The sequence below is a fragment of the Mus musculus genome, chromosome 4 (assembly GCF_000001635.26).
Source record: "Mus musculus strain C57BL/6J chromosome 4, GRCm38.p6 C57BL/6J".
Lineage (NCBI taxonomy): Eukaryota > Metazoa > Chordata > Mammalia > Rodentia > Muridae > Mus > Mus musculus.
The window spans coordinates 53,134,299-53,161,059 of NC_000070.6; the positions used below are offsets into that span (position 1 = coordinate 53,134,299).

Consider the following 26,761-nt stretch of genomic DNA (forward strand, 5'->3'; position numbering starts at 1 on the left):
AATCAGAAAGACAGAAACAAAAATCGGCTGACCCCTCTGGGAAAGAAGTTTGGCAATATGCATTCAAAAGGCACATTTACCCCTTTGAACAACTGTCATCCTCCTGAGAATTCATCCGAAGGAGCAAACTAAATAAGAAAACAACTCAATCCCCAAAAGCCGTATACATGATTTGAAGTGCTATAACTGTAAAGTGTTGTAAACAAATAACTCAATCACACAACAAAGGAAAAATGGTTACATAAGCATACATCTAATGGGCAATAATAGATTACTTGGTTATTACAGCAACATTTATGAAACCCAGCTTTCACTATCCAAGAACACAGGACACAGAACCCAATACATTCTAAGCCTGCATCTTTATAAAACCACTCGCACACATTGCTAAGCAAACATAGAAATAAAGCTTTCTATAATGACATGGCTGTGATGAATTACAGAATAATGAAGCCTGAAAAGTATAAAACTGAACAGAGAATATACAGGAAGTCATTCATCTTGACACTCCGAAGCCACTATTTCAACTAACAGGATAAATCGGAGCTACCATTTAGGGAGAGCTCCATATGTACTGGGCTCATTTTACACAGTTGACTTCCATTAATCCTCAGAACATCATTGTGGGCATGGAACCATTATTCTTCCCATTTTATACTGAAAAGTCTACTGCTTAAGGAACGGCCAGCCACAGCACTAGTCAGAGCAGAGCCAAGACCGGCAGCCAGCTGTACTTGATTCCAGAGGTCACATGAAATTCTATTTGACAAAGACAAGCATCTCCGGTAGGAAACAAATAAAATCTCCCTACGCAGCATGGACTAAAAATGTCTACAGGTTCCACAGACACAAGATAAACTAACACCCTGCAGACAGGTAGCCGTTATAGCGAATACTGAACATCTATAGACACTTAGTGATTTGTGTGCCTCTTGTTCCCAACAGTTCGCTCACAAAGGCTGCAATAGTACTATTTTTATAAATGATGATTGGAGGACCAGAAAAATTATGAGCCATTGGAACCCCAATCTTAATGTCTAAATCTGTGCAGTACCCACCAGGCTGCCTCTCACAGTGCTATGCTAGAGACACATGCCTTCTACCTCATCACATATCCGACCCAGTAAAGCAAGCCTTGTGTTCAGGACACCTCTGTAGCCCCACACTTAGCACCACAAAGCAGCATGTGGTCAGAATAGGTTCATCCACTGAAAGAACAGTCGGATGGTACCCACAGCTCTGGCAGCAAAGCACCAGAAGAAACCTTAGACCACTCAGGAGGTGAAGGCAGAATTTGTAACCAGATCAGGAAAAGAGATATGAAGTAAACCAACAGTGACAGTCATGATAGTCAACTCACACCACAACACACACACACACACACACACACACTTCATAGATGTTTTTTATAGTCAGACATCCAAATTAGGATCATTACTGTAATACTCACTTTACATACGAGGAAACTGGGGCTGATTAATAAATTGCCCAAGGAACTGGTATGTGAAAGAGTTTAGATTCAAAGCCAATCTAGCTTAAGGGATGCTTCTCTTCGGCACTAAGGTCACCAATTTCCTTTAGCCCCTTTCTCTCACCACGTAGACCGTGTAGACTCCTGACCTTTCAAAGCTTCTACTGAGCTGAGCACTAATATGTATGTATGTATGTATGTATGTACGAAGACTCTGCACACAATATTCACACCACCAAAATCACAGAGCTCATGGGAGATTCGATTTAATTATGCTTCTTTACCCTGTGCCTCCAAAACTATTTTTGTCTCTAAACATCAAACCCACTCCCAAGCTCAGAACGTTCTAGGTATTGCCACATCCCCTCCTTCTAGAAACTAAACTTGACTTCTCCAGGCACACTATTTCAGATCCACTCATCAAAGTCAGACTTCTCCTCGTCTCTAACCTCACCATTTTTCCTAAGCATAAGGCATGAATAAACAGCCTAGGGACAAAGATGTTGCTTGTACTGTTAGAAGCTCCTACTGAAAACTCTTGAAAGTCCTTCATAGCTACACCAACTCTGTATCTTCTCACCATATAGTGGCAATGGTAGAAAATGTTGTTTTCAAGAAGTGATTGTTATCAAAGTCATGGCTGCTCTAGGGAACACCAGAGCACATTGTGCATCCCCTTCTCCTAACTCTTCACCTCTAACCTGAGGATTCGGAACAAGCACTCCCGCAGGAGGACTTCTCAGCTAGACAACATTGGCCCTGGCAGATAGCTAGTTGTTCGGGATTCTACTACAAACTATGTTGGGTTTAGCAGCAACACCCCTGCCCTCTACCTCTAAGTCCCAGGATGGGGAAGGGGCCGTGCCCTCAGTTGTGAGCTGCCGCTGTAAATTTCTAAGGAACAAATGCTGCTTCCTGTAAACGATGCAGCATAAAACCAAGCTCAGCAGCTCTGCCGTCACCAGGGTTGAGAGTCTTAAGCACCAAACCATTTTTGCGTTTTCATTCAGGGTGGTGCTGAGCCGCACACACTCCCCATGTCCCCATGGATAGTCACATTTAACTTTTGCTCCTGGTTGCAGAAGCTAATACACCATACCCCAGTCACTGCACGAGTGCACTTCGCTTCCTTGCCTATAGACAGCAGCGGTGATCTTACCTTCAAGATTTATCCTTATTATTTCAAGGTTGGCGTGGTTCAAGGGCTGTGTTTAAAGAACACTGAAAGATCAATGGAATAAAATTTGGCCCCGGGAAAAGATCTTCTGAATAACAGTAGTCAAAAAAAAAAAAAAAAAAAAAAAAAAAAAAAAAAAAAAAAAAAAAAAAAAAAACCAAAAAACAAAAAACAACAACAACAAAAAAACCAAAGCAAGCAAAAAATATTGAAGGTTTGAAAGACAAAATGATTGCTTCTTACACTGAGCTAGAGATGCTGGAGTTTGATCAAGCAGAGACAAATAATCAGAGAGAACAGACACCAAGGAAAAGGGGAGGGAAACATGCTTTCTGTCTGCAGCATGGTCGCTAATCTAAGAAACACAGTAGAACCAGTTCCCCAGACATCAGACTGCTCTGATGAACACTGTTCACCAAAGGAAGACTTGTGTGCTCCGGTAATACCAGGTAACTAACTCTATGGTTACTACCCACTGTTAACTTGACTGAATTAAGGAAAATGGAGGAGCTGGGTGGTAGTAGCATATACCAGCACTTGGGAGGCAGGGGCAGGTGAATCTCTACGAGTTTAAAACCTTATCTTGAAACCCCCACCAAAAAAGGAGGAGATTAACAAGGCACACTTTTAAGTGTATCTGAGAGGATATTTCTAAAAGTTTTAACTGAGCAAGGAAGAGATCAACTCTAAACGTGGGCATCATCACCCCCAGGGACTGGGATTCCAAACTGAAAAAAAAAGGGGGAAAGACATTCATCCCCTGCAGCTCCCTGGTGCAGATATTATGTGACCAGCCATCTCGAGCTCCCACTCTGATACTGTCCTCACTGTGCCAGGCTGTCCCTTCAAACTTCGAGTCAAAATAAGCCACTCCTTCTGTAAGCAGCTTCTTGTCAGGTGTTTGAGGAATTACTCAGCAATGAGAAAAGTTATACAGCAACCAACACTTGTCAAATCCCCCAATGGAAGACTCCAAAATATTTCCCTATATGGACAAAGTTTTATAAATGTCCCAAAAATAAGTAGGAAAGGAATTACTGTCTTACAAAGTGTACAGACACGGAGTGGTGTGATATGAAGATACAGATTCGACTTGACCTGTCCCCAATGACACAGGCTTCATCATGTGTGCAAAACCCAAAGTGAAATCTTAAAACTAAATCAGTCCAAAGCCGGAGGGAAGGACAACTTATAAACCAGGCCTATCTCCCAGTACCCTACAGCCCGATGCAAAACCATTCAGAACCCTCAGAATGACTGTGAAAACTGGTACTATCTTTTGAAAGGACATCTGGTCACACACTTCAAGGGTCATGTCACTTTGACCCAGTATACCTGCTCCTGAGCTCCTGGGCTAAGGAGCCAACACAACAAAGTAAGAAATGGCTGTATGCATAAAACCCTCAGAAGATTTCATTCGAAACAGCAAACACTAGGTGCAAACTAAGTGTTGCCAATAGGGTTTGAGCTTACAGACCTGCACTGTCAGCCTCACATACAGCTCTCTAGGATGCTACTGACATCACTCCACAATAGACTGACAACCAGAAGACCCCACATCTCTCTTACTAACTTACCAATAATGTGTTCTTCGTTGACGAAACAGATTGCACAGAATTACTGTGAAAATGAAATGGTAGATATAAAAGTACCTTTGAAGTACTCAAGTGCAGCCTCACATCGGAACTCCTCACTAGAAAGATTATTCACAAATATGAGAACATTCAAGGCAAGCAATGCTAAGGAGCGCAGTGCATTAGGTGGGGTGAGTGTATGTACAGAATGACAAACGCTTCCTGGCTTCCTGGCGTTCCCACCACTCCACTATCAAGACCCAGAGGATGAGCGGTTTTAGCCATGCTGTGCCTACCCAAAGGGCTCCTTTCAGATATAAAATTAAACTCAACTGTCCTTAACTGGATGGTCTATCCTTCCAACTCATCTTCAGCCACACTCTTCATTCAGTGAGCCAACACACCTGGCTTCTTTCTGTTCTCTCAGCCCAAAATACAGTGCCTCTGAGGTCTGTGCCCCTGATCTTAGCATGCTAACACCACTGCTACCATTCTGGGGTTCTGGGCTTGAATGCCATGAATACCTACTAAAGCCTGACTATCACGGTTCACCAGTTTACTCCTCACACTCTGGATGTTGTAATGGTATGTTTACTTGTGTGCTGATAACATGTTATATCGTCTTCCCTCAATAAACTCTATGCTCCACTGAGGACAGTCTGCTTTATCACTACACACCCAGCACAGTCTCCCACAAGGAATGAATGCGCAGCAGACATTTATCTCAGTGAAACAGCAAACAGGGTCTTGTTCTAGCTTTCTTCATCTCTAGAAGTGGAAATCAAAGCTCTAGAAAACACTGAGGCTCAGGGCTGACCAGTCTGGAATGAGAACCATGACCAAGGTTACTGAGCTAGGACTAAGGACAGGAAGGCACGTCCCTGGAATTGGGAACAGGAAAGGGAAGTGGAGTTCCCACACACTGTGACCATCTCTAACCACTTGGAAAGCAGGAGTCCTAACTGTTTTCGCGTTCATTCCAGACTGTCCCAACAGTAGTCCTTTAAGTTACTTAAGAGTTAGAATTTGCTGTTTCCTTTAAAGGCAAAGACAAAAGAGTCCATTTGGCCACCTCACGTTGTCACTTCTGTTTCATGGAGACCTTGGCCTCTGGATCCAGGCCAAAGCCAGAGGAAGACCTGATATCCTGAAGTCCACCCCCTTTCCTGTCCCAAATGCTGTTTGCATAGGATAACTGCTGCCCACACACTAGTTGACTGGTACTTTGGACCCAAACTGAGCTTTGGACCCTTTTGCAACTCAATTCAATGTATTCTTTGCCCAAGAGATACACTGGAAAACTCACTCTGATTGATGTACCCCATGAGTCTGCACAATGAGAGGACAGCGAGGGTCCATAAGAGTCCTCTACAGACAAGGGCACAAGAGCAGTGCTGCCTGTGGCTGGCGTTCCTCAGCTCCGGGCTTCTGCATATTCTTTCTAATTCCCCTAGCTGCTCCAAGACCTTCAAATAACAGACCAGCAACACATTCACCACTCATCAGGCAAATTCTTGTTACACATGTTGTAAGTACCAGGTTCTGTCCTAGGTTCTGGGCCATGGGTACAGATGCTCTCAGGACCAAGGGATCATGCAGTGAATGTCCAAAATCTGTGGCTATCAAGGGGCTTCAATCTCTTCCCCCTTCATAATGGGCTTACTCTGTGAGCTAAGAAAGTGCCAAAGGCTCACACAGGTTCTCATCCCTTAAAAAAAAAACACACACACACACACAACTAGATGATTAGACAGGAGTGACACCTTCTCAGCAGTAGCTGAGGATAAAGCCAAGTCAACTTTTAAAGGCCTGGCCTGTAAGGATGTCAGGAGATAGGTTCTGACGTTACTTCGGGATTGAGCCTGTGTCCATCAGAGAGCCTCAGCTCCAACAACTGTACAAGAGGCAGGCCAGATCTTGGCAGCACCTGCTCTGCTCATAAAGTATCTGTGACTGGAAATCAACTGCGTTTCTTTCTGATTTCTCAAAATGGATTTACTTTAGCAATCAGGAAGGGAGATGACTCAGACAAGCTGGTAAGCAGTGATGTATCCTACAAAGGCCACCTGTGTCCAAGGTCTGTGTCCCTACTTTCCACTTCAACAGGAACTCCTCAGTAAGCTGTGTTCGACTAAATCTGCCTATCTTTCCAATCCTAGTAATTTTAAACTCGTAAGCATAATGAAAATACAGCACTGAGCAAGAAGCAGCAAGATCAAATCCAATGAAGACCTGCTCAGAGGAGATAACCCTAGCCCTCATTTTGTGTTCCTGGACAGTCTGCTCCTGCCTCCTTCTTGTCTGCGCACAAGAATCCATACCCGAGCACCTCCTCCTCCGCTCAAGCTTGGTGCTACCATGTGGCTACAAAAGATTGGGAAAGGGAACCAACATTGAGAACCGGAGTGAGGAGGGCTCAAGCCTCTGGCCCCATATCAGCTTCTTCTTGACTGATCTAGAGAGTCTCATCGACTCCTTGTGCCTCAGTTTCCCCATCTGTAAAATCTGGTATTTGGAGCAGGCTCTCTTGAGACCCACTTTTCATTGCTAAAGTGATGTTTCTTTCTGTGACTCATGAACGCGCCCATCAAAGCAGAGACAATTTCCCACCAGGCAGGACACTGACATAAAGAGGAAAATGTAACAGACTTAGGACCATCAGGACCTAGGAATGACTCTGAGGTACAGGAGGTAGGTAAGAGAAAAGTCAGAAATGTCAAAATTTGTTGATTTTTTAAAAATTATACCATTAAAAGTGATGTAAGTCTGGGTATGGTGGTATACACCTGTAATCCCACATGGCACTAGGAAGGGGAAGTCAGAAGGATCAGGAGTTCAAAGGCAGCCTTAGTTATATGGTGAGTTCCAGGATATCTGAAACTTGGTTGTACTGCCTAGTTTTGTGTCAACTTGACACAGCTGGAGTTATCACAGAGAAAGGAGCTTCAGTTGAGGAAATGCCTCCATGAGATCCAACTGTAAGGCATTTTCTCAATTAGTGATCAAGGGGGAAAGGCCCCTTGTGGGCAGGACCATCTCTGGGCTGGTAATCTTGGGGTCTATAAGAGAGTAGGCTGAGCAAGCCAGGGGAAGCAAGCCAGTAAGGAATATCCCTCCATGGCCTCTGCATCAGCTCCTGCTTCCTGACCTACTTGAGTTCCAGTCCTGACTTCCTTGGTGATGAACAGCAATATGGAAGTGTAAGCTGAATAAACCCTTTCCTCCCCAACTTGCTTCTTGGTCATGATGTTTGTGCAGGAATAGAAACCCTGACTAAGTCACTGGTCTTGAAAAGACCAATAACTAAATGGCAGTCTAACACAGCAGCTATTCGTTTAACAGAGTCTAACATGTAACTGTTGGCGTCAGACTATCAGCAACCAAACGCTAGCAATGCAGACCTCTGGGAAACTCCTGAACCTCTCTGTACATCAAATCTGTTATCTGTACCATAAAGAGAACTACCTCATGGGGTTTAAGAACAGCTGGTACAATAACCCACTTTGTTGGCTGTTTGGTTCACTGGTAGAGCTCTGGTCTAGCATGTGCAAGGCCCTGTAGTTTATCTACAGCAATTATAAAACAAATATATAAATAACACATTATGTGCCTAGCTCATAGAAGCACATTCTAATTATCCTCTTTTATTATAAATAACAATGTGCATTATATTTTGTCATTATTACTAATGACAATGGACACATAGATTCTAGTCATTGCTCTCTCACTAGTGACCTTGAATTCAAGTTCCTCATTTGTAACATTAAAAGTTAATCAAAAACTCTTGAAAAACTGGAATCAATCTCTCTCTCTCTCTCTCTCTCTCTCTCACTCTCTCTGTCCCTCCCTCCCTCTTTCCCTGCCCTGTCTCATGTGTGTGTGTGTGTGTGTGTGTGTGTGTGTGTGTTTGTGTGTGTATGTGTGTGTGTGTATTCACATGAACATTCAAAGGATTATACCTGGGTTCTCCATGAAGATTTTAAACTTTCTGTGTTTCCATTTCAATGATCATCTGAACAAATTCTGGCACACCTATGTGAATTTACTTACATTAGCATAACTTGTGCCACAAGCCATCAACGGTCAGGTTTATTAGTGTATGCAAAGTATGACCATGCCAGCCTATTGATGGGATTAGACAAAAGGAAACCCAAATGGTATCAAAAGATGCTGCCCAAGTAGAAACATGGGTGAAGAACTAAATCATCAGCACAGAGTAATATAGACTGGCCAAACTCAAAATGGCCACCGTTGTATCATCTACCACCATATTTCACGTGGCAACTGAAATATTGTATTTCAGCTAAACAAAGTCAGTTTTCTCACTACAACTAAGGTAATAATATGAATTGCGATGTCTTTCTTCAGTTTCATTTGCCTTGATTTATAAATCTGTATGGGGCCTATGGTTTTATCATCAGGGTTTAAATCTACTTTTACTTACATAGTTAAGTCATTTTATAATAAAAACATCGGTGAACAAAAGAGTACCTCGGGATGTTTGTTCTCGCATAGAAGATCTCCAAGTACTAGTCTACTTTGAGAAACAGTTAAACTCCCTTCAGGGTTCACTAAAGGTCTTTGACTTTCAAAGACCTTTGATTATAGACAGGTTGAACTTCATTAAGATAGCCAAATGGAGATGCAGGTTGGTGGTCCAACAAAAAGTGCAGGACAGGAACCAAGTTTAGAAGTGAGCTTCAGAGACACGTAGCTAAACTGAGAGGGCAGGATGAGAAGATTCACAGTGGTCACAGATAAAGGCGCCACATGGAAGGCTGGCCTAAGCCTCAGGGAGCTCACCTTGCCCTACAGCCTTCACAGTCTTCCAAAGGAAAACAACATTCACCTACCAAGTAATGGTGGGGCCTACTGGATTATTCAAAGAAAGACTGGCCCACATGGGAAGTGGGCGGCTTAGAGACCTCCTCAGACATGGCAAGTCTCATTACTATAAGAGTCCAGGCTGCTGTCAAAGCTGAGGAAGGCTGAGTGCTGAGATCTCCAGGCACACCTCTAAGACCTGCTTCAGTACTTCACTTTACAAAAACACTGGGGCCTACAGAGAGTGCTCGTGGGTGGCTCCAAGTAGCTACCAGGAATTTAGTGAAAGGAGATAATGGAGTGATGGGGAGTGGGGTCATTTTCTGCCAGGTTGCAGAGGTGAGAGACCATGCCCAGAAACCAGCGCAAGCCCAAGCTATTACTTCTTCCTGACTGATCACCTTCCCTCCATGCTAAGTCATGGGTTCACATCAGAGCCACACAGTCCTGTGTCCACAAGAACCAGACTCATTCAATTACCACCATGTGAAAACCAAGAGCACGCTCTTCCCTCCCTCTCCGATCCCCAGCCCAGGCCCCATGGAGCAAGCAAGCAAGAACCCCACAGAGAAGCCCACAGCTTACTGTTTGTCTCCTTCGAAATGTCAGATTCTTCCACAGCAGCAGCCTTAACTGAGGCCAACAAGCCATGTCACCACAGCCGGCACCCACAGCGACCTGCGTCTGCGGCTCGAGAGCCCTGGAGGGAGCAGCCAGAGCACAGAGCTGTGACTCTGTGGCTGGTCATTAACTGAAAGATAAAACGAGAGAGAGAGAGAGAGAGAGAGAGAGAGAGAGAGAGAGAGAGAGAGAGAGATCTGTCAATCACTGCTTCAAAGCCCTATGCCGGAGAAGAGTTGCTGCTCCAGCCCTCTCACCAGACACCTCTGACACCCTGGTGGCTTGTCAAAAGGTCATGAGTCCTGGACTGCCAACCCCCAGAATCTCCAGCAGACAGAGCTTCCGGGGCAGGCTTGCTGGCTATAGGCTGGCAGCTGGTCAGACGCAATCGATGGTTCTCATCATATGAGCACCACTGAGATTATTTTAAGAATGAGAAAGTAACTTTCCCTGGCCAAAACAAAGATCAGACGTGCCATCCAAGAGCCCGAGAGGCCAGCCTGCCTTCCCTATGAATATATGTTTTCTCCCAAGACCCATCAGCAGCACTTATAAATTCTCCCTGATCCCTGGAGTGACTAGTGATATTCTCTAACATTTCGCTACAGACAAAGCTGAGCCCTTCAAGTGATAAACGGCATCATTTGCGACGCAGTTTCCCCAGGTGGAAGGCTGAGGACTGTCTTAGACGACTATGCGTAAGCACCAGAGCAGTGCCACGGACACCTGGCTCTCTTGTGATATGGACAAAGCTTGTGTTGTGTCTCTGTGGAAAGAAAACAGTATCCCACAGAGGAGAGAGCCTGCCAAGGCCTGATCCCAGCAGGGCATCTGTGAACGCAGGAGGCTCCTACAGTTGGGACATATGGAGCACACTTCTGGACTTGCTCTACCTACACCTGAACACATGGCCGCTTCACTCCTACACAGATGTCTCAAAGGTCTCCCTGGGGGGACCGTTCACCATCTGAGAGATTTTCACAAGGAGGTCGTACAACAGCCTGTGTCTTCCTTACCCAGTGGCCTTATTACCCACTACCCAGCTGTATTTATTCAATGCTGAGAAACTTCCAAAGACTTCAGCTAAAGCAAGCTAAGGATTAAGGGGAAATTGAAAAGTGCCAGGAGGAGGAGGGACACGTGGATTATTAAAGTCAGGACCATGCAATGGTTGCTAGTCACAAACCCTCAGCAGAAACCTATGAAGCTATGAAATGACTCCCAGTGACTGTGGCGTCTAGTAGCCTTCTGTTGTGCAAAGGTGAAATATCAGGGTGAAATGCTAAGAGACAAAACCAAAAACTTCACCCATCAAGCCCATGATCTTGAACAACGCGTGGGAGGTTTTTGATAGGATTTTAAGTCCCTGTGATACCCTTTTGTTCCCTGATACAAGAGAACTAAGATTAAAAATGTCTAGGAAAGAAGGAAAAAGAAAACAAAAATCAACATGTCCAGAACAATGGGTGCCCGAGAGCGGCTAATTCTAGCTCATTTATTAGTGATGTAATAAACCGGAAATCCTATGGTAGTCAAACCCTAGAGTCTTCTTTATTGTTGCTCAGCAAATCCAGAAAGGGCACAGGCTACCCACAGCTCCTTACTGCAAAAATAAGATGACTTAGGCCAATAGCAAGAGGAAGACCTAGTCAGTACCATTTGGCTAGCGGTTCCCTGTTGAGAGATGCCAACTGGACTCAGAACACTGACAGGGAGGTGAAAAAATTGTTTTTAAGTGGCACTTAAAATATTAAAGAATTATTAACCGAGTTTTTCTTCAGTTAAAGCCACTCTCCAGAAATCACTTAGCTGACTTATAGGGTACAGAAATTTTCTCCGAGCCCACCGTAAAATAGAAGAAAGGCTGAAATACAATCAATGTGCTGCAACAAAAGGGAAACAAAGCCTCAGAATGAAGCCTGGAAGGCACTAGCTCCCAGATGCCCAACTGTGATCCTAGGACAAGATTTATCTTATCGGCTCTGAGCAGCAAGTTCCTCATTCCGACAGGGGGCAGTAGTATCTCCCTTGTCTGGTATTTTATAGTATTAAATGAGGTGATAGAAATAAATTCAGAATGCAGTGCTAGGCATAATGCAAATAACAAAGAAACCCAGGTCCCCAGGTCCCACCCGCACCCTCAGCTGCGCGGCTGCTTATCTAAAGAGGACATTCTTGTTTCTGAAAGTGAGGGGTGGGGTGAATGAAGTAGGAAGGACAAGCTCTGAATACCTTAGGGTCACTCTCTGGGGCCAAATCCATATCTGGAATTGTTTCCTGACTCCTGAGCAGAGATGTTCAGGGGCAAATAGAGACAGAGCCCCACACCGTGCTCATGAGAGAAGAGAGCGCAGCCCTGCAGAGCGCCCTTGGGATGAGACGAAAAACTGGATTTTCTTGGAGGACATTTTCCTAGAAGTTGATGAGTTTCTGAGTCTCTGCAACTAGTTTCAGATTCCAGGCTCCCCAGGGACACAGCACAAATGTCATGAGACTAGAGGAAAAGTTCTTCTCTGGGTGTGAAAACGGAAACAAGTGACGGTGACGTTGCAGCCCACCCCTCCTCCTGGACACCTGCATAATTCTCACCCATACCCCCATCTCTGAACATAGAGATCCATGCTGAGGGCAATGTTCCTCCCAAAGTGATTGGAAATACCTTCTACCCAGGTAACAAAAGCCAATGGGACATTTCCACATCAGTTTCCCAAGGAAGTGAACAAACAAACCTCCAACAGCACAAGGGGAAAGGCAGTTCTGTGCGCTGGATTTCTCAATGTTCTGAAGTATAACACGCTTGCTCCTGCCCCTGCATGAATTTCCAGACACTGGCTGGAAGCGAGCCCACTTTAGAAACTTCACCCATCAAGAACCGTTCTCTTGATCCTACGTGACTAGAGTAGCAACTCCAAATTGGCCTCCTTGGCTCCAGGCTTGCCCCATTCTCCTCCCTTGGACACAAGAGCACCCCTATTTGACTAAAATCAAATATCTACACATGGTACTTGTCTACCCTTCAACAGCTTCCTGCCACCCTGGATGGAGTCCTCCCCAAGGTTTCCTCAACTTCCCTGGTGGGCCTTCAGCAAGGAACACCTCCTTTCACCTCCTTGGCCATGCCCTGGAGGACTCCCCCTAGGGACAAGCTGCACTCACTCTCTCTTAGGCCTTGGACTACACTGTCCTGTTCCTTTTCCCAGAACAACCCTTTCTCCAGATCTGTGAGCCTGCCTAGTTCCTCCACAAGTTTGGGCCTCCATGGGGCTGCTCAGGAATCCTTCCTGATCACCTCTCTCTACCAACGTCTGAATGAGCAGGTTTTCTGCAGTACTTTCCCTACCCGGTCTGTCCCCTTCTGAGGTGGGACAACAGGATTCCTGGCCCTCCATCTCTGTTATCTCCGGCAAACAAATAAATCAATACCGGCTTGTTGGGAGCACTTAGGAGATATGGCCTCAATTATGTTTTTTAAAAGATAGCTATGAAAAACAGGGTCTCAGAATTCAAGGGTGATGGCATTCTTGGGCCTGTGGTAACTGATTTCTCAAGCTTGATTAACTAACTGATTCAGGCAATTTGTCCCCAGGGAGGGAGCCCTGTGTTCAGCTGCTTCCACAGCAAGCTCAAGAGAGTCACAAAGGACTGCAAAGCTTCCCTGGTGAGTCCTCAGGCATCCTGGGAAGCTTAAGTGAATCTAAGTCTACTTTGCATAAACAGCAGGTTTAGCCAAGGACCACGTAGACCTCCCCAAACCACTGGGGTCATGGAATTGGCTCTCTGCCAAGCTTCATGTTCAATTCCTCCGAGCAATTTCTCTGACTCTCACCATTAGTCTCCCTTATCAATCTAGTCATTTCCACATCCCAACCTTGATTTGTGCAAGACAGATCTGGACGAAGTGACTGCTCTAATCTTCCACCAATTTGTTTAGCAATTTTTACTTCAAACGCCACTGGCATTTGGAAGTTTTATAGAGTCCACAGAAGACGAAAGACTGCTAAAAACATAACCATCCTGAATATGCAAACATGCTCACACGAGTACTTATAGGGAAATGCAAATTAAAAACACAATGAGATATCATTACACACACACATTAAACCTAAAGCTAAAGCATGAGTAAGTCTGTGGATATAATCAAACTCAATACACTGACTTCAGGAACATAAGTCGCAAGAGCCACTTTGGAAAAATGTGATAGCTTTTTATAAAGCTATACATTCAGTTATGAAATGATCTGATCGTCTCACCCCATTTTACCCAAAAGAAGTGAAAGCAAAAGCCCACACAAAGACATATGCAAATGTTTACAGGGACCTTATTCAGAAAAGCCAGCTGAAACAACCGAATGTCCATCAACAAGTGAATAAACAAAACTGGGAGTATTACTGAGCAATAAAAATGTACCCAGCATTGACACATGCAACAACACACACAAATCTCAACAGCTGTACGCACAGAGAAATAGAGCAGACACAGGAGGCAGCTATATAATATCTAAGTTGTACTAAGCACTATGAAAAAAAATGAAATGAGAAAGCTTGGAGCCAAACCACTGGTCGTCAAAGGTTATAAGTGAGAGGAGAAAAGTCCACAGAGGAGCATGTATGACTCAATATTGGGAAGGTGGTTGGAGTTACACCATTTACACCATTGTGTACATCTGTGAAAAGCCCAACTGTATACTTTAGAAGGGTAAATTTTAGAGAATGTAAATCATACATCAACAAACCTAACACCAAACAGTCTCTAAAGCTATTATAATACCTAGCATACCCCAAGAGTACAACTATGCTTTAAACCTAAGGGTTGCATACTATAAGGCCTGATTATGGTAGGATTCCCGGAGAGGGGGTCTAGTAGGTCAATATGAAATCATTACTTAGTAATTCGGCCAAACATCCTCATCCCCAACTCTGCCAGGCTCCCATTAACCACAACACATATCTAGTGGGAGCCTATCACCAGTGATGTGATGCTCCAGACCCTTAGGACTCAGTGGAGAGTAAGAGAGGCATAGATCCTATTCTCAGGGATGGGGGTGGGGCTCACTTTAGCAGAGAAAAATGGGAAATGGCCACATGAGAGGAGGTTCCCTCCAATGAACCATCTCTAGAAGGAAGAAGTGAGAAGATGGGCCAACTATAGGCTGCTCACCAGCCAGCATTATACATTCTTTTTACACATCGCTAAAGCAAACTGGAAAGCCAGGCAGACAGACTCTGACAGTAGCAAAAGAAAACACACACACACACACAGAGAGGGAGAGGAAGGGAGAAGCTCATAGGAAACTTGGGAAGGGAAATGATGGTGCTAACCACTTAGAGCTCTGCCTACCACTCTCTTCCTGACCAGGTCATTTTGACATTTTGAACTTGACAAATGTATCTCAAAGAGAGATGAGAGAAGAGGCAAGAGACCTACTGGAAACAGAAGGAAGAAACACAATAAAGGTAAAGTCAAAGAATTTATCCCCCTTGGTCAGCAAGTACGTCTTCCTCAGACTACCTCAACCCGGAAGCACTTAGTCTGTTGACAGAAATGTAGGACAGGGCCGGGCAGTGGTGGCACACACCTTTAATCCCAGCACTTAGAAGGCAGAGGCAGGCAGATCGATCTCTAAGTTCAAAGCCAGCCTGGTCTACAGTACAAGCTTCAGGACAGCCAAAGATACACACAGAGAGAGTGCGTGTGCGTGTTCGTGTGAAAGAGAGAGAGATGCAGGAGACAAAGTGTGTGCATGGCCACACTGTTACTAGAAACCCTTGCTGTTTGGGGACAGAAGGGTGGACTTGTCATGTTCCTTCCTGAAAGAATACAAGCATGATTCCAGTGTTAGGCTCCACGAGAGAAGAGTCATTCAACCCATGACTGGCAATTCCTTAGACAGTGCCTGTTTCCCAACAGCAAAAGTCCTCAAGCAGAGACCACATAAGTGTCATGTCTCACTAGAACTGAGAAGTTGGTCTTTCTGGACAGGAAAGGGGTGGGAGCTCCAAGTCTGTGTTCCATATGACAGCTGTACTTTTTTTTTTTTTTTTTTTTTTGGTTTTTCGAGACAGGGTTTCTCTGTGTAGCCCTGGCTGTCCTGGAACTCACTCTGTAGACCAGGCTGGCCTCGAACTCAGAAATCCGCCTGCCTCTGCCTCCCGAGTGCTGGGATTAAAGGTGTGTGCCACCACGCCCGGCTGCAACTTTTTGAGAACAGTCACATGCCTTTGAGTCTCTCTTGAGTCCACTTAGTCTTCTGAATGCGTTCTCTCCTCGGTGCCATCAAAATAGTTCAGAAACTTAGCATGTGCACCCAGCAACTAATTCTCATTTTCAAACAGCAATGGGTATATGACAGCCATTCTCCAGAACTTTCAATAAATAAATATATGTGTCTCTCTATGCATATGTGTAAGCTCTGCTTTCTTAAGACAACAGATTTTCAGTTAGCAGAAACCAGATGCAAGGTGAAATTTCTGACCATAGCTGGAGGCATGTCTTAATAACAGCTGTCTGTAGATTTCCTTTTCTTAGGGGAGGTAAAAACGGGCAATTGAAAACTGCGTGTATCTGCGGTGTTTCATACTGCTAAATGGCGAGGCAGTTAAACTACAAAGCGGGGAAATAGGTCCAACTGTAGCCGATATGCAAAGGTGCTGAGCTCAACTGATTGCATATTCATGAGATAGTGATGCAAAAGCAAGACCAGATGAGGCTCCGGCCTCATCCCCAGAGGGTTGTGCAAGGTCCTGAAATATCAAGAATGAAACCTGTAAGCCCAACAGAGTATGCTTGCTATAGAAAAGGCCTGTTCTCTAATAGCCTCTCGGAGCCTATGTCTCTGGATCAGTAGTCACGTTCAGGGAGAAGCCTAATGAGGTTACTAAAGGCCAGGAGACCTGGCTGGCACAGGCTCACTGCATCCATGATTTCACAGGTAGGCTGCTGTGGAATGGGAGGGATTGTGAGACATCCTATAATTTCTCCAAAGCTGACCCACCAGCTTAATCCATGCCTGAAGCTAAGCTGACTGTCTTGATTAGCCTTCCTGGCCTCTAGTCTTAGGCTCACTACCCCAAAGCCATCCTCGTTAGTGGTCCCTTAAATGCTCCCTTACTCAAATCAACAAACAGGCACCCCAGAAATGATGTCACTACCTAAAGATAATATTCTTAACACTGCATTTCTTAACACTGAAATGTGTAAACATCAAAGAGGGCAAGAGGTCTTCAAGACAAAAATCAACCTCAAATGAACTGATCCTGTCACTGTTTAAGAAGAGGCTGAGCTAAGAACCACCCAACTAAAACGATAGAAGCTGTGGATGCTATTGTGCCCAACAATTAGAACTGGGGAGGCAGCAGGGCTCAAAATGCCAAATGCATCAAACGTACATCCTTATTCGTAACAGCGAGATTATAAACAGCTGCATACATTTTTTTCCCCAACCTGGAACACGTAGCCAACTTCCAAGACAAAATTCTTTGTGCATAGCTTCATTTTCAAAACAAGAGCTATGAAATTAAAAAATAAAAAGGAAAACCAATAGCGGATGTGAGAAAGGCATGAATGTTGTGCCGATCTGTAACTAGCCTTTGAGAAGCAATTGCTCATCTTAAGCAATTCCTGCTGTTGTTGACAATTCTATTCTACAAGAGATCCTGAAAGTCAAAAGCTACTCCCATCAAGTCTCTCTCTGATAGTTAGACAGTCAATGATCCTATTTACCGCCCTCAGAGTTCCAGAGTTGCTATCAGCTACACAAATGGCCTCTGGACTTCTTTTAAAATGCTTAAAAGCCTGGCTTTTCTGAAAGCAGATCTGTACCGAACCGAAATCCTTGTCCCTCTAGAGTAAAATTAGGGGAAAATTCTAACCGAATGTTAAAAGATCACCCCCTCACCTCTCACTGATTTCCACTAAACAAACACAGAGCAAACTTCAAAGGAAGAATTTAGCAAATAATACAAGCATTTGCTTTTTCCCTGGTCAGGGGGATGAGGCACACAAAGAAATGAACCTTCTCTGACTGTAGGAACCAAACTACCCTCATGACTGACTTGTCGCAAGGGAGAAACATAAAAAGTCTTCAACTGCGGTCAAAACGCTGGAGTAAAGATGTACTTTGGCAGGGGCCCAGAGCATCCTTTACCCTGATCTACCTGCAAGCTACCTGCAAGCCCTGATTTGCAGACAAACTTGACTGGATAATACCGCCTGTTGTTCTAAGAAGACTTTCCAAGAACATCTTGGGAGCTGTGGTCCAGTGGCATATTAGCAACAACCATGGTATGTGGCTCACATCGCTGAAGGATGCTAAGGTATGGATGGCACAGAGACTATTCATCGACTCTGGAACCCTAAAGATTCTGACGCCCTGCGTCCTCTGCATCAAACAGGGCTAATAGTGTCTATAAAACATTTATCTAGTTCCTGGAACAAGAGAAGTACTGGATGCACTGTTATTGAAATGAGTGTTACCCACTTCACGGAGTGAAGCTTCCATCCAGGGTGGGGCTGAGAGTGAGCAGACAATTAACGGAATCTCTCTCCTCACTTGGTCTACAGAGAGAGTACCATTTCCTTCCATGGCCTTTCCAGAGCACGGCACTCTCTCCTGAGCCCAGACTACTGAGAGAAGCGAAACTTACCTGGGTATCTCTGGTAGCAAGCCCTTCAGGATACCAAGGGTTTACCATAAAATCCCCTTCTGGGGTCTCTCCTCTCTCCACATTGTCCTGTCATTCAGCTGTTTTCTGTAGCCCACGGCTGCTTTCCAACAAGTTGTGCTTGGGTCCTAAAGCTGCCTCTGTCTCATTTCATTCGACTTCTAAATCAATCATCTTAGAAGTCTGGGCTTCCATCCTGCACCTCTTTTCCCATCTACCTAAACTCTTCCCTGGTTGCTGGCTTAGCAAGTGCACCCTGCTGAGTAAGTTGTTTAAAGGACCCGAAGCCAAGGCACCATTTCCAGCTGTGTTACAAAGCAAACAATAGACTCATGTGAACATACCAGCTGAAAAGGACATCTTCGGGGGGGGGGGGGGGGGGGGGGGTTCCGGGGACTCATCCCAAACTATAAAACAGTCAGCACTGCTCAGGAACCCAATGCTCTAAGCCCACAGGTTCAAGTCAAAGACTTAAGGAACCCTTTCAATATCTGCACACAGCTTTTCTACCTCAACAATTTACTGCCTTCATTTTCACATAATGGAGCTCTTGTCCAGGGCCAGCTTAGAGATCAGGTGACTGGTATCAGGACCCTTCTCCAGATTGCCCTTTCACCAGCCAGCTCCGGAAGCAGGCCAAGCAGATGCCCTGTGTCCCTAACATGCCAGTTCTGCAACACAGCAAGCGCCAACTAACCAGGTATGTGAGAACGTCATTCAGCTGCCATCAGTCCCAAAGGCCCGAGTCCTTCCCTCCAGTCTGACACCTTCTCCACAAAAAGACAAACAAGCCACTTTGCTGGCTACCTAACTAGAGGAGGAGAAAAAGAGGAATAAGACCACAACTGGTTCTGAAAAACAAAAAACTTAAGGGTGTGTCCACTTTTTATTTTTTTAGTATTGACAACAAGAAAACCGTTATTTGGGGGTTGGGAGGATCCTGCAAAAAGAAAATTCATGTCAGATGAGTCCAGTGTTATCAAAATTCTATGCATTCCTTTCTTTAAAAGTGACTCTGTTATTAAGATTCCACAAATCAAATACTCAGAGTAGCAAGTGAAAAGTATTCAGGGGAAAGTGGACTCATCTACTGGGTGGAACGTTGGTAGCCTCATTTAAAAAAAAAAGACAGATTTTATGGTGCCATTTAAAAAGTCGCACACCCCAGTCTCCAAGCAACACTGTACTAAGTGGCTACATCAGGTGATAGCCAGTGTCCCCAAATGGAGCTCTGTTTGAGGACAGAGTGGCCTGTTGGGCTCTGCAGGCTCTGCTCACTCTTCTCTCCTCAGCAGGGGAGAGCCGCTCGCCTTCTGATCACGTGAAGTGTAGCCTGCACTGCAAAGGGGAGAAATGGCAGCCAGTCCAGTTAAATTTGCAAATCCCCATAAGACTGATAACTGAATAAACACAAGCCGACCAAAGGCTGGCTGTATTCTAAATTCAAGGTCCCACTACAACTAACACCATCATTCACAAGTTTATAAAAAAGAAATACACCTGCCGCGAATCACAACACCAACCAGAATTAGTATCAGAATTTTATACTTTTGCATAAAGAAAACATCACCTCGCAGACCCTTACTTAGCATCCAGGAGTTCTGTGAAAATGTTCCTTCTTGTTTGAACTTAAAGCTAAAGGACACTTTGTCTTTGGGAAAGCAAGAAGAGTTCCAGTTGAAAAAGCCCCTTACAATTCAAACTGGGCCAACAGAGACAACAAATAAATGAGAGCAGGCCAGGATTTAAGAATTCCATGTCTATTTAATGTACACGATTTCTCTTTACTATTCTAAAGGGCATTATAACTCTGTATTCTGCAAGAAGAGAAGCCATCCAGGATCAAGGAAGAAAAAGAATAAGAATTTAATTTCCAATTAATGACTGCTCAGGGAGTGGATTTAGACAAGAAATCTTACGGCTTTGGGACACAAAACAAAGGCATGGTTCTTTATTATGAAGAGACTAGAATAGATGATGTTTAAAACAAAAAGAGGCTGGAGTGACAGCACAGTTGGTAACAACCATCCATAAACTCCAAATCCACAGAATGCAAGGTCCTCTTCTGACCTCTGCAGGGACCAAGCAGGTACACGTTATACAGACATACATGCAAGGCATAAATGAATCAACATAAAATAAGTAAATCTAATAATTAAAAGTTTAATAATGGCTTTTTAAAAAATTCTGCCAGGGCTTAATGTACCCAGAAGCCATAGAAATAAATATAATCCAGTCAGCAAAAGAAACAATAGGACTGCCCCTACTCCCAACATATAAAACGGTTCATCCACTTCCTCATACACGGATGGATGGAAAGGGTGAACAGCAGTCACTCTGGGGATCAGTATCAACGTGCTACCAGGAGTCCAGGGGAGTGAGTTTCCCTAACACTTTCAAAGAAAAGCGTCCTGGAGGAGGCAGCAAGAGAAATGTTGCTGAACTGGGGATCTTGAATGTATTCTCAAGGCCCATGTGTTAAAGGTGTTGTAATCAGGAGGTAGTGGGACCTTCAGGAGTAGAGCCTGGCCTAGTTAGCAGGTTTGTAGCTCCTCAGAGAGGACAAGAGCTTCCTTTATCATCCATTTACCTGTCGACAGACACCTAGACTGGTACCATTCCTTACTCCTGCGTGGCCCCCAAGTTTTTGGAAATGACACACAAAAACACTCTAGATTTTAAGGCACACACCCCAAAACTGTGAAAGCCAGAAATAACACAGAAGAGGCTTCTGTACTTCTTAAAGTGTCTGAACCTCTAAATCACATAAGGAGTTATCTCACGCTTATCCATAAGAGCACATTAATGAACAACTCAAAATATTTAAATGGGGCATCGCAGACTATTGTCTCAAATCCCTGCAGCTGCCTCAAAAAGGGAAATGGAACTGGGTGAGCAGGACTATTCGTCTACTTGAGTCATCTAGCCTAAATCATTTAAACACGCACCAAGATGCATTAATGACGTCCGTGGCCGTATCAGTCTCTAACACTTTGCTGAGAATGTCTTATTTGTTGGAGTAGTTTTAAAACACAGGAAGCGAGCAGCATCCAGCCCCTTAGCTGACTGGTATTTGTCAATTTCCGTATTAGAGAGACAGATTACGCGCAAGGGTCAAAGACCTCTCTTTTGAAACCTAAGTGCATGACATACGTGAGCACGGGGCTCAGATCATATTCTGCATGGAAGTGCAGAATGGGAGGGAGTTGGGGGTGCAGGAGACTTGTGAGGAGGGTAACATTCTTTCTGCCAGGTCTTCAAGTTTGCAAAGTCTCATTGTTTTAGAAAACAAACATGGGCTGGAGAGATGGCTCAGCGGTTAAGAGCACTGACTGCTCTTCCAAAGGTCCTGAGTTCAAATCCCAGTAACTACATGGTAGGTCACAATCAACTGTAATAAAATCTGATTCCCTCTTCTGGGCTGTCTGAAGACAGCTACAGTGTACTTACATATAATAATAAATTTTAAAAATCTTCAAAAAAAAAACCCCCACAAATGTGATGTTCCCCACAGTCAACGATAATCCTAGACAAGCTGCTTTTGGGCCATTCGTGTTTGACAGAGTATGGTGTAGCTTAAGACCTGCCTGCAGAAACCATTTCATGTCTGAGACGTTCACTCGGACTTTATGCCACCTGGCCCCATAATCTGTAGCAAACTACTCTGAGGTCACACACTATTCACAATTAATTAGCTGAGGCAAGAGGATCACACTCATTTAAAACCAAGTTTTGGCTTTGTTTTTAAATGAGAACTGAGCAAATGTTACTGCCTGGGTTTTGTTGTTGTTGTTTGTTTGTTTGCACCGAGTTGCAGCCAAGGTCTCTTCCAGAAGAGAATTTGACCGACTACCCCAGAGCAAATATGGGAATATGATACAGATCATAAGTTTCCAGTAAAAATGACAGCAAATGAATACACGGCAAATTCCCTTTCACGGCATCTGAAATTGTACCACTGTCTCCCCTAATCTGGACAGTTAGAGACTTTGGGAAGTGAATTCAAATCTCAAATCAGCCTCTTGGAAAATGGAGAGCCAAGGACCAGATAGCCTCCCGCCTTCTTAACCTGTAGTTACAATAAACAAGTTTGGCTTGAAGATAAACTCAGCGTCTGAGTAACACCGGGAACAGCACCAGGTAAGCGTCTATTAAGACACAAACACGTCTATAATTGGTATTCCAGGTGCTTTCTCTTCCGTGTGTAAAGCTGTCTCCAATATTTTTAAAGCGGACCTTCTCCCAATGCAAGTAAATCAACAAGTATTACGACCAATCTTTTAAAATTTAATGCCAGAATAATTGACCATAGTTACATTATAATTTCATTATTTATTTAACATCCAGACCATATATAAAAATATATTTATACTTGAATGTTTTAAGAACGGCCAAAGCTATACACATATATATTTTCTAAAAATCCAGGAAGTCCCTAATTTAAGAGTTTAAAGAAGTGTCCATTTAACTATCTTAGAAACTAAAAAGTATATTTTTTTTAAAAAAGCAAAGATCTATTTTCAGTCACTACATATGCAGCCCACATAAGGACACTGATTTATGAGAGGAAAAAAACGATGCCTAAAGAAAAAAAAATACTAAAAGTCCCAGCTCCTCTCCACATAGGTAAGGTAGCACATAGCTGAGTTGCTAAGTATCATTCTTTTTTTTTTTTTAAATAGTGTTTGCATTGGGGTTTCCATGAAGAGAGGTAGAAAACCAATCAGCCCCAGTCACCCTTTCCAATTCCAGACTAATTCACGGTCTCCCATCAACCACGCACACATTCCAAATCAAGATGCATCCAAGGGCCACAACAGGCCTGCCTTTGGGTGCTAATAAAAAATACTTTAGGGGGCTGGATTTAAAATACTCATCTTCGGGAAGACACCCGTCACAAATACCCAAGTCACCACCAGTGACCCCTCCAGAACCCCAGTGACTTTCACAAGGAGACCCATGACTTATTCTATGGTAGCAATTTTTGCTCCAAAATGGTACTATGAGCATTATGTTGCTGAAAATTTCCTTCCCTCAACCCTCAGATTCAACTTGTTACCACATAGATAATAATCAATTCTGTGCATCACACCTTTCTTTAAAAAAAAAAAAGCCCTATTTTAATGACTTGTGATAGCGCTGAGGAAAAGACATGCTTACAATAGAAACTGTAATTTATCTTTATTATTTATATATTGATATACTATCCACTCAAATATTCTCTATGCTTGTCTATACCTCCTTTGATGTGGGGGAAGTGTTTTTCAACAATGGGAACAGCAATACGTTGTCCTTATGTGTGCATTAGAATATTAAAAATGGGCTGAAAGAAAAGTGGTGATGATAAACAACTCCTTTTTAATTGGCATTTATGTCTTGTAGAGTATCAATACTTGGGTCAGGGTTCCGAATTATGACTAAGAGGTAAGGGTGTGCTTTCGAGCCTGCAGGCATGTGTCAGGTGTGTGCTGTGGGAGGTGAGGGCTGAGCCACAGAAAGAAAGTGGTGTACCAATTCTCTTCAAGGAAGGTTTGTGCTGTTTTGTTTTGCTTTGCTTCTGTGGTTGGTGGTGCTAGAACCCAAGGTCTTGTACAAGGTAGACTCTACCGGGGGCCTACATCTTAAGCCAGAAGTGTTCCTTTTGTTTATCTGTCCTTTATTGTACATTTATTCTGCCCACTTCCTTGGAAGGATGTCGAAGTAAATTCTTGTTTTGTTTTGGAATGGTGATACCATTGCAGCAAATGGGGCAAACTAATTATTTCTAGTGACACTTAGTTTTCCCAAACAAACACACAAAGTCAAAAAAAAAAAAAAAAGCAAACAGTTTAATAAGTATTTCTCTCTTTTCCAGAGGTAAGTGCAGAAACCAAAACAGGCACCTATCCACAAGGTTGTCATCAGCCAACATCCCCAAGAACCTCATTGAGCAACGGTCTGGGAGTCAGGAAACAAACAAACAAACAAAAAACAAAAACAAAAAAGAAAAAAACAACAACATGAAAACATAGACTGGCTTTCTTGGCCTCGGGTTTCCTCCCAGTTTGGAAACACCAGTTTTGACCAGATTCACAGTGAAGCAAAAGGACTAGAGACTCTCACTCCGCACCAGGCCATACCTAGGCTACCCGGCCAGGAGGCGCTGCGGGCCAGTCTCCAGGGGCCACCCGCAGGCCGCCCAGCCCCCACCCCCTGGCGGCGGAGCCCGGCCCAGCACCCGAGCTGCGAGTTCTGTGCTGCCCGATGGGGTTACTTGCGGTCATTCGGCTGCACAACCTAGCCCCAGCTTCCCAATCGGTGCTCAGCCCGAAGTCTCCCCAAGGGAAGACTAGCAAAAAGCAGTAAGATGAGGGTGGATTGGGCACCCCAGTTTCGGGTTTCTGCAGACTCTCTTAAGTTTTCTGTCTTTAGAAGGAACAAAAGTGGTCTCCCACTTTGCGCCAGGGACTGCAGCCCTCCAGAGCGCAGGAAGCCTGTGGGCAGGACCCCGGAGTCGAACAAAGCCCAGAGAACTCAAGCAGCAGTAACATAAAAGACCCCGTTTAGGACACTTCCTACTAGAGTTCTTTGGAAACAAGGACATGCAGTCCCAGTCCCGGGAAGAGAACCTCCAAGTCAGAGGCCAACACAAACCAGTTAAATAATGGAGTGAGGACTCAGATGTGACACTTGTGGGCGACGGCCTACCCCGCGCCAGACAAAAGGAGACCCTTTGTAGAGGATTCCCTTCTCCCTACCCCACTGGCTGTACCCCGAGGACGTCCGGGAACCTTGGCTCACACTGCGCCCAAGAGGCGAGTCTCCGACGCCGGAGATGCTCTCGCTGGTCTCCGATTCCGGGAGACCCGAGTGCGGCAGTTCTGAGTCCCAGGGTCGACAGGGCCCGTCCCAGAACATTCTTTCCCTGTTTATGCCTCCCCTGTACTATTTGCATCCCCAGAAGTAAGGTACATGGGAGTTCGAGTCCCCCCAGTGTCCCCAAAACGGAGAGCTTCCCAACGCTTCCTTGGCCCCGAAACAAAATGCCCAAGTCACTGAAGAACCTCTTACCTGTTTTCCACTTTGCTGTTTGAGTCTGTTTTCCCTACCCCTGCACAAACCCTTCCAGAAAGGGGAAGAAAAAAGTGGGGGGAAACAGGGAGCAGAGCAGCTCCCCAAGCCGGCTGTGGTTGCGCGGGTCCCGCGGCGCCCCCTGCCCAGCTTTGCGCTGCGCCGCGGAGAGAAGTGGGCTCTGCCGGTCCCGGCCCGCTCGCTCGCCCTCGGAATTACTGGTTTTTGCCGCGACTAGTTCCTTTTATAGATTCGGCTGTGCCGAGCGCCGGGGTTACTACCGGTCAAACGCTGTTCTCTCCCTCTTTCCCCCGCCCCCTTCCCGGCCTCTGTTTATGTAGTTCAGTCACTCAGCAGAAAGCACGTGGAGACATGGCCCGCCCCTTAAACCGGCGACAGTGCGCCGCCGCAGCGGGCACTGGGGGCGCATGGTGAGAGCTTTGTGGGGCCCGCTTTCTGTAGCCCTGGCCCTGACCTGCTAGCCTTCGGGAAACGGGAAACTCCGGACTTGCGCTGAGCCAGGGACTCCACATTCCCGGCAGAGGAGGAAAGGGGAAAAGCTCGTTCTCTAAACTCCTCTTTCTGCAATTGTTTGGGGTTTTGTGGGTGTTGCTTTTTGAGTTTTGTTTGTTTTGTTTGTGTGTGTATGCCCTCTTCCTCTCTCCCTCCCGCTCTCCCTTACTCCCACTCTCCCCCCTCTCCTTTTGTTAGTTTGCTCAGCCCCCAACTTGGGAAGGAAAACTCCCCACCCCACCCCACCCCCAGATGCCAACCATTTTCGGTCTCTTCCTTTTCTTCCTTTAAAAGTCCTAGATTGGGGGAAGGGATGTGGAATGGACAGTGAATATCAGCCTATTTTGGTGTCTGCCTCAAACCTTTACATTGATTTTGAAGAGAAGATCTCTACCTTCCAGGGACCTAGTCTGCACCTTCTACACACACACACACACACACACACACACACACACACACACACACACACCTTCCAGGGACCTAGTCTGCACCTTCTACACACACACACACACACACACACACACACTCCACTAGTAATAGGTACCTATAAGCCACAAGGGGCAGCTGTGGTCACAAGAGTGGGTTTTGATGATGTCAAACGACCAAAGTTAGATAAAGTTTTTCTGCCTCTATTTTATTTGTTTTAATTGAGACAGAGTCTCATGTAGTCTGCTCATAAACTCAATAACCTTGAATTCCTAATCCTCTTGCCTCCCAAGGCCTAAAATTACAGGAACAGAGTACCACACCCACATTTGTACAGTGCGGAGAGATGGAACCCAGCCTCTTGCATAGCAGGCAAGCATTCAGCCAGCTGAGAGCTACATCCTTGGCCCTTGCTTCCTGTCTCTCAAGAGAGAACGTTCTCTCT

At 44.8% G+C, this 26,761-nt stretch overlaps 1 protein-coding gene across 4 annotated transcripts in view; it reads right to left on the reverse strand.

Moving 5' to 3' along the window:
- Positions 1-25,690, reverse strand: part of Abca1 (ATP-binding cassette, sub-family A (ABC1), member 1) — a 129,200-nt gene extending 103,510 nt beyond the window's left edge. For 2 of the 4 annotated variants that reach the window (XM_006537556.1, XM_006537554.1), the window contains exons 1-2: positions 25,378-25,690; positions 9,632-9,797 (exon numbers count right to left, since the gene is read on the reverse strand). In XM_006537556.1, the coding sequence (XP_006537619.1) occupies positions 9,632-9,697 (66 nt within the window). In that variant the 5' untranslated portion in view covers positions 9,698-9,797; positions 25,378-25,690. Of the gene's footprint in view, positions 1-9,631; positions 9,798-9,924; positions 10,017-25,377 lie in introns of those variants that run through there. The other 2 variants (NM_013454.3, XM_006537555.3) reach the window with 2 other exon arrangements.
- Positions 25,691-26,761: the final 1,071 nt, after the last annotated feature.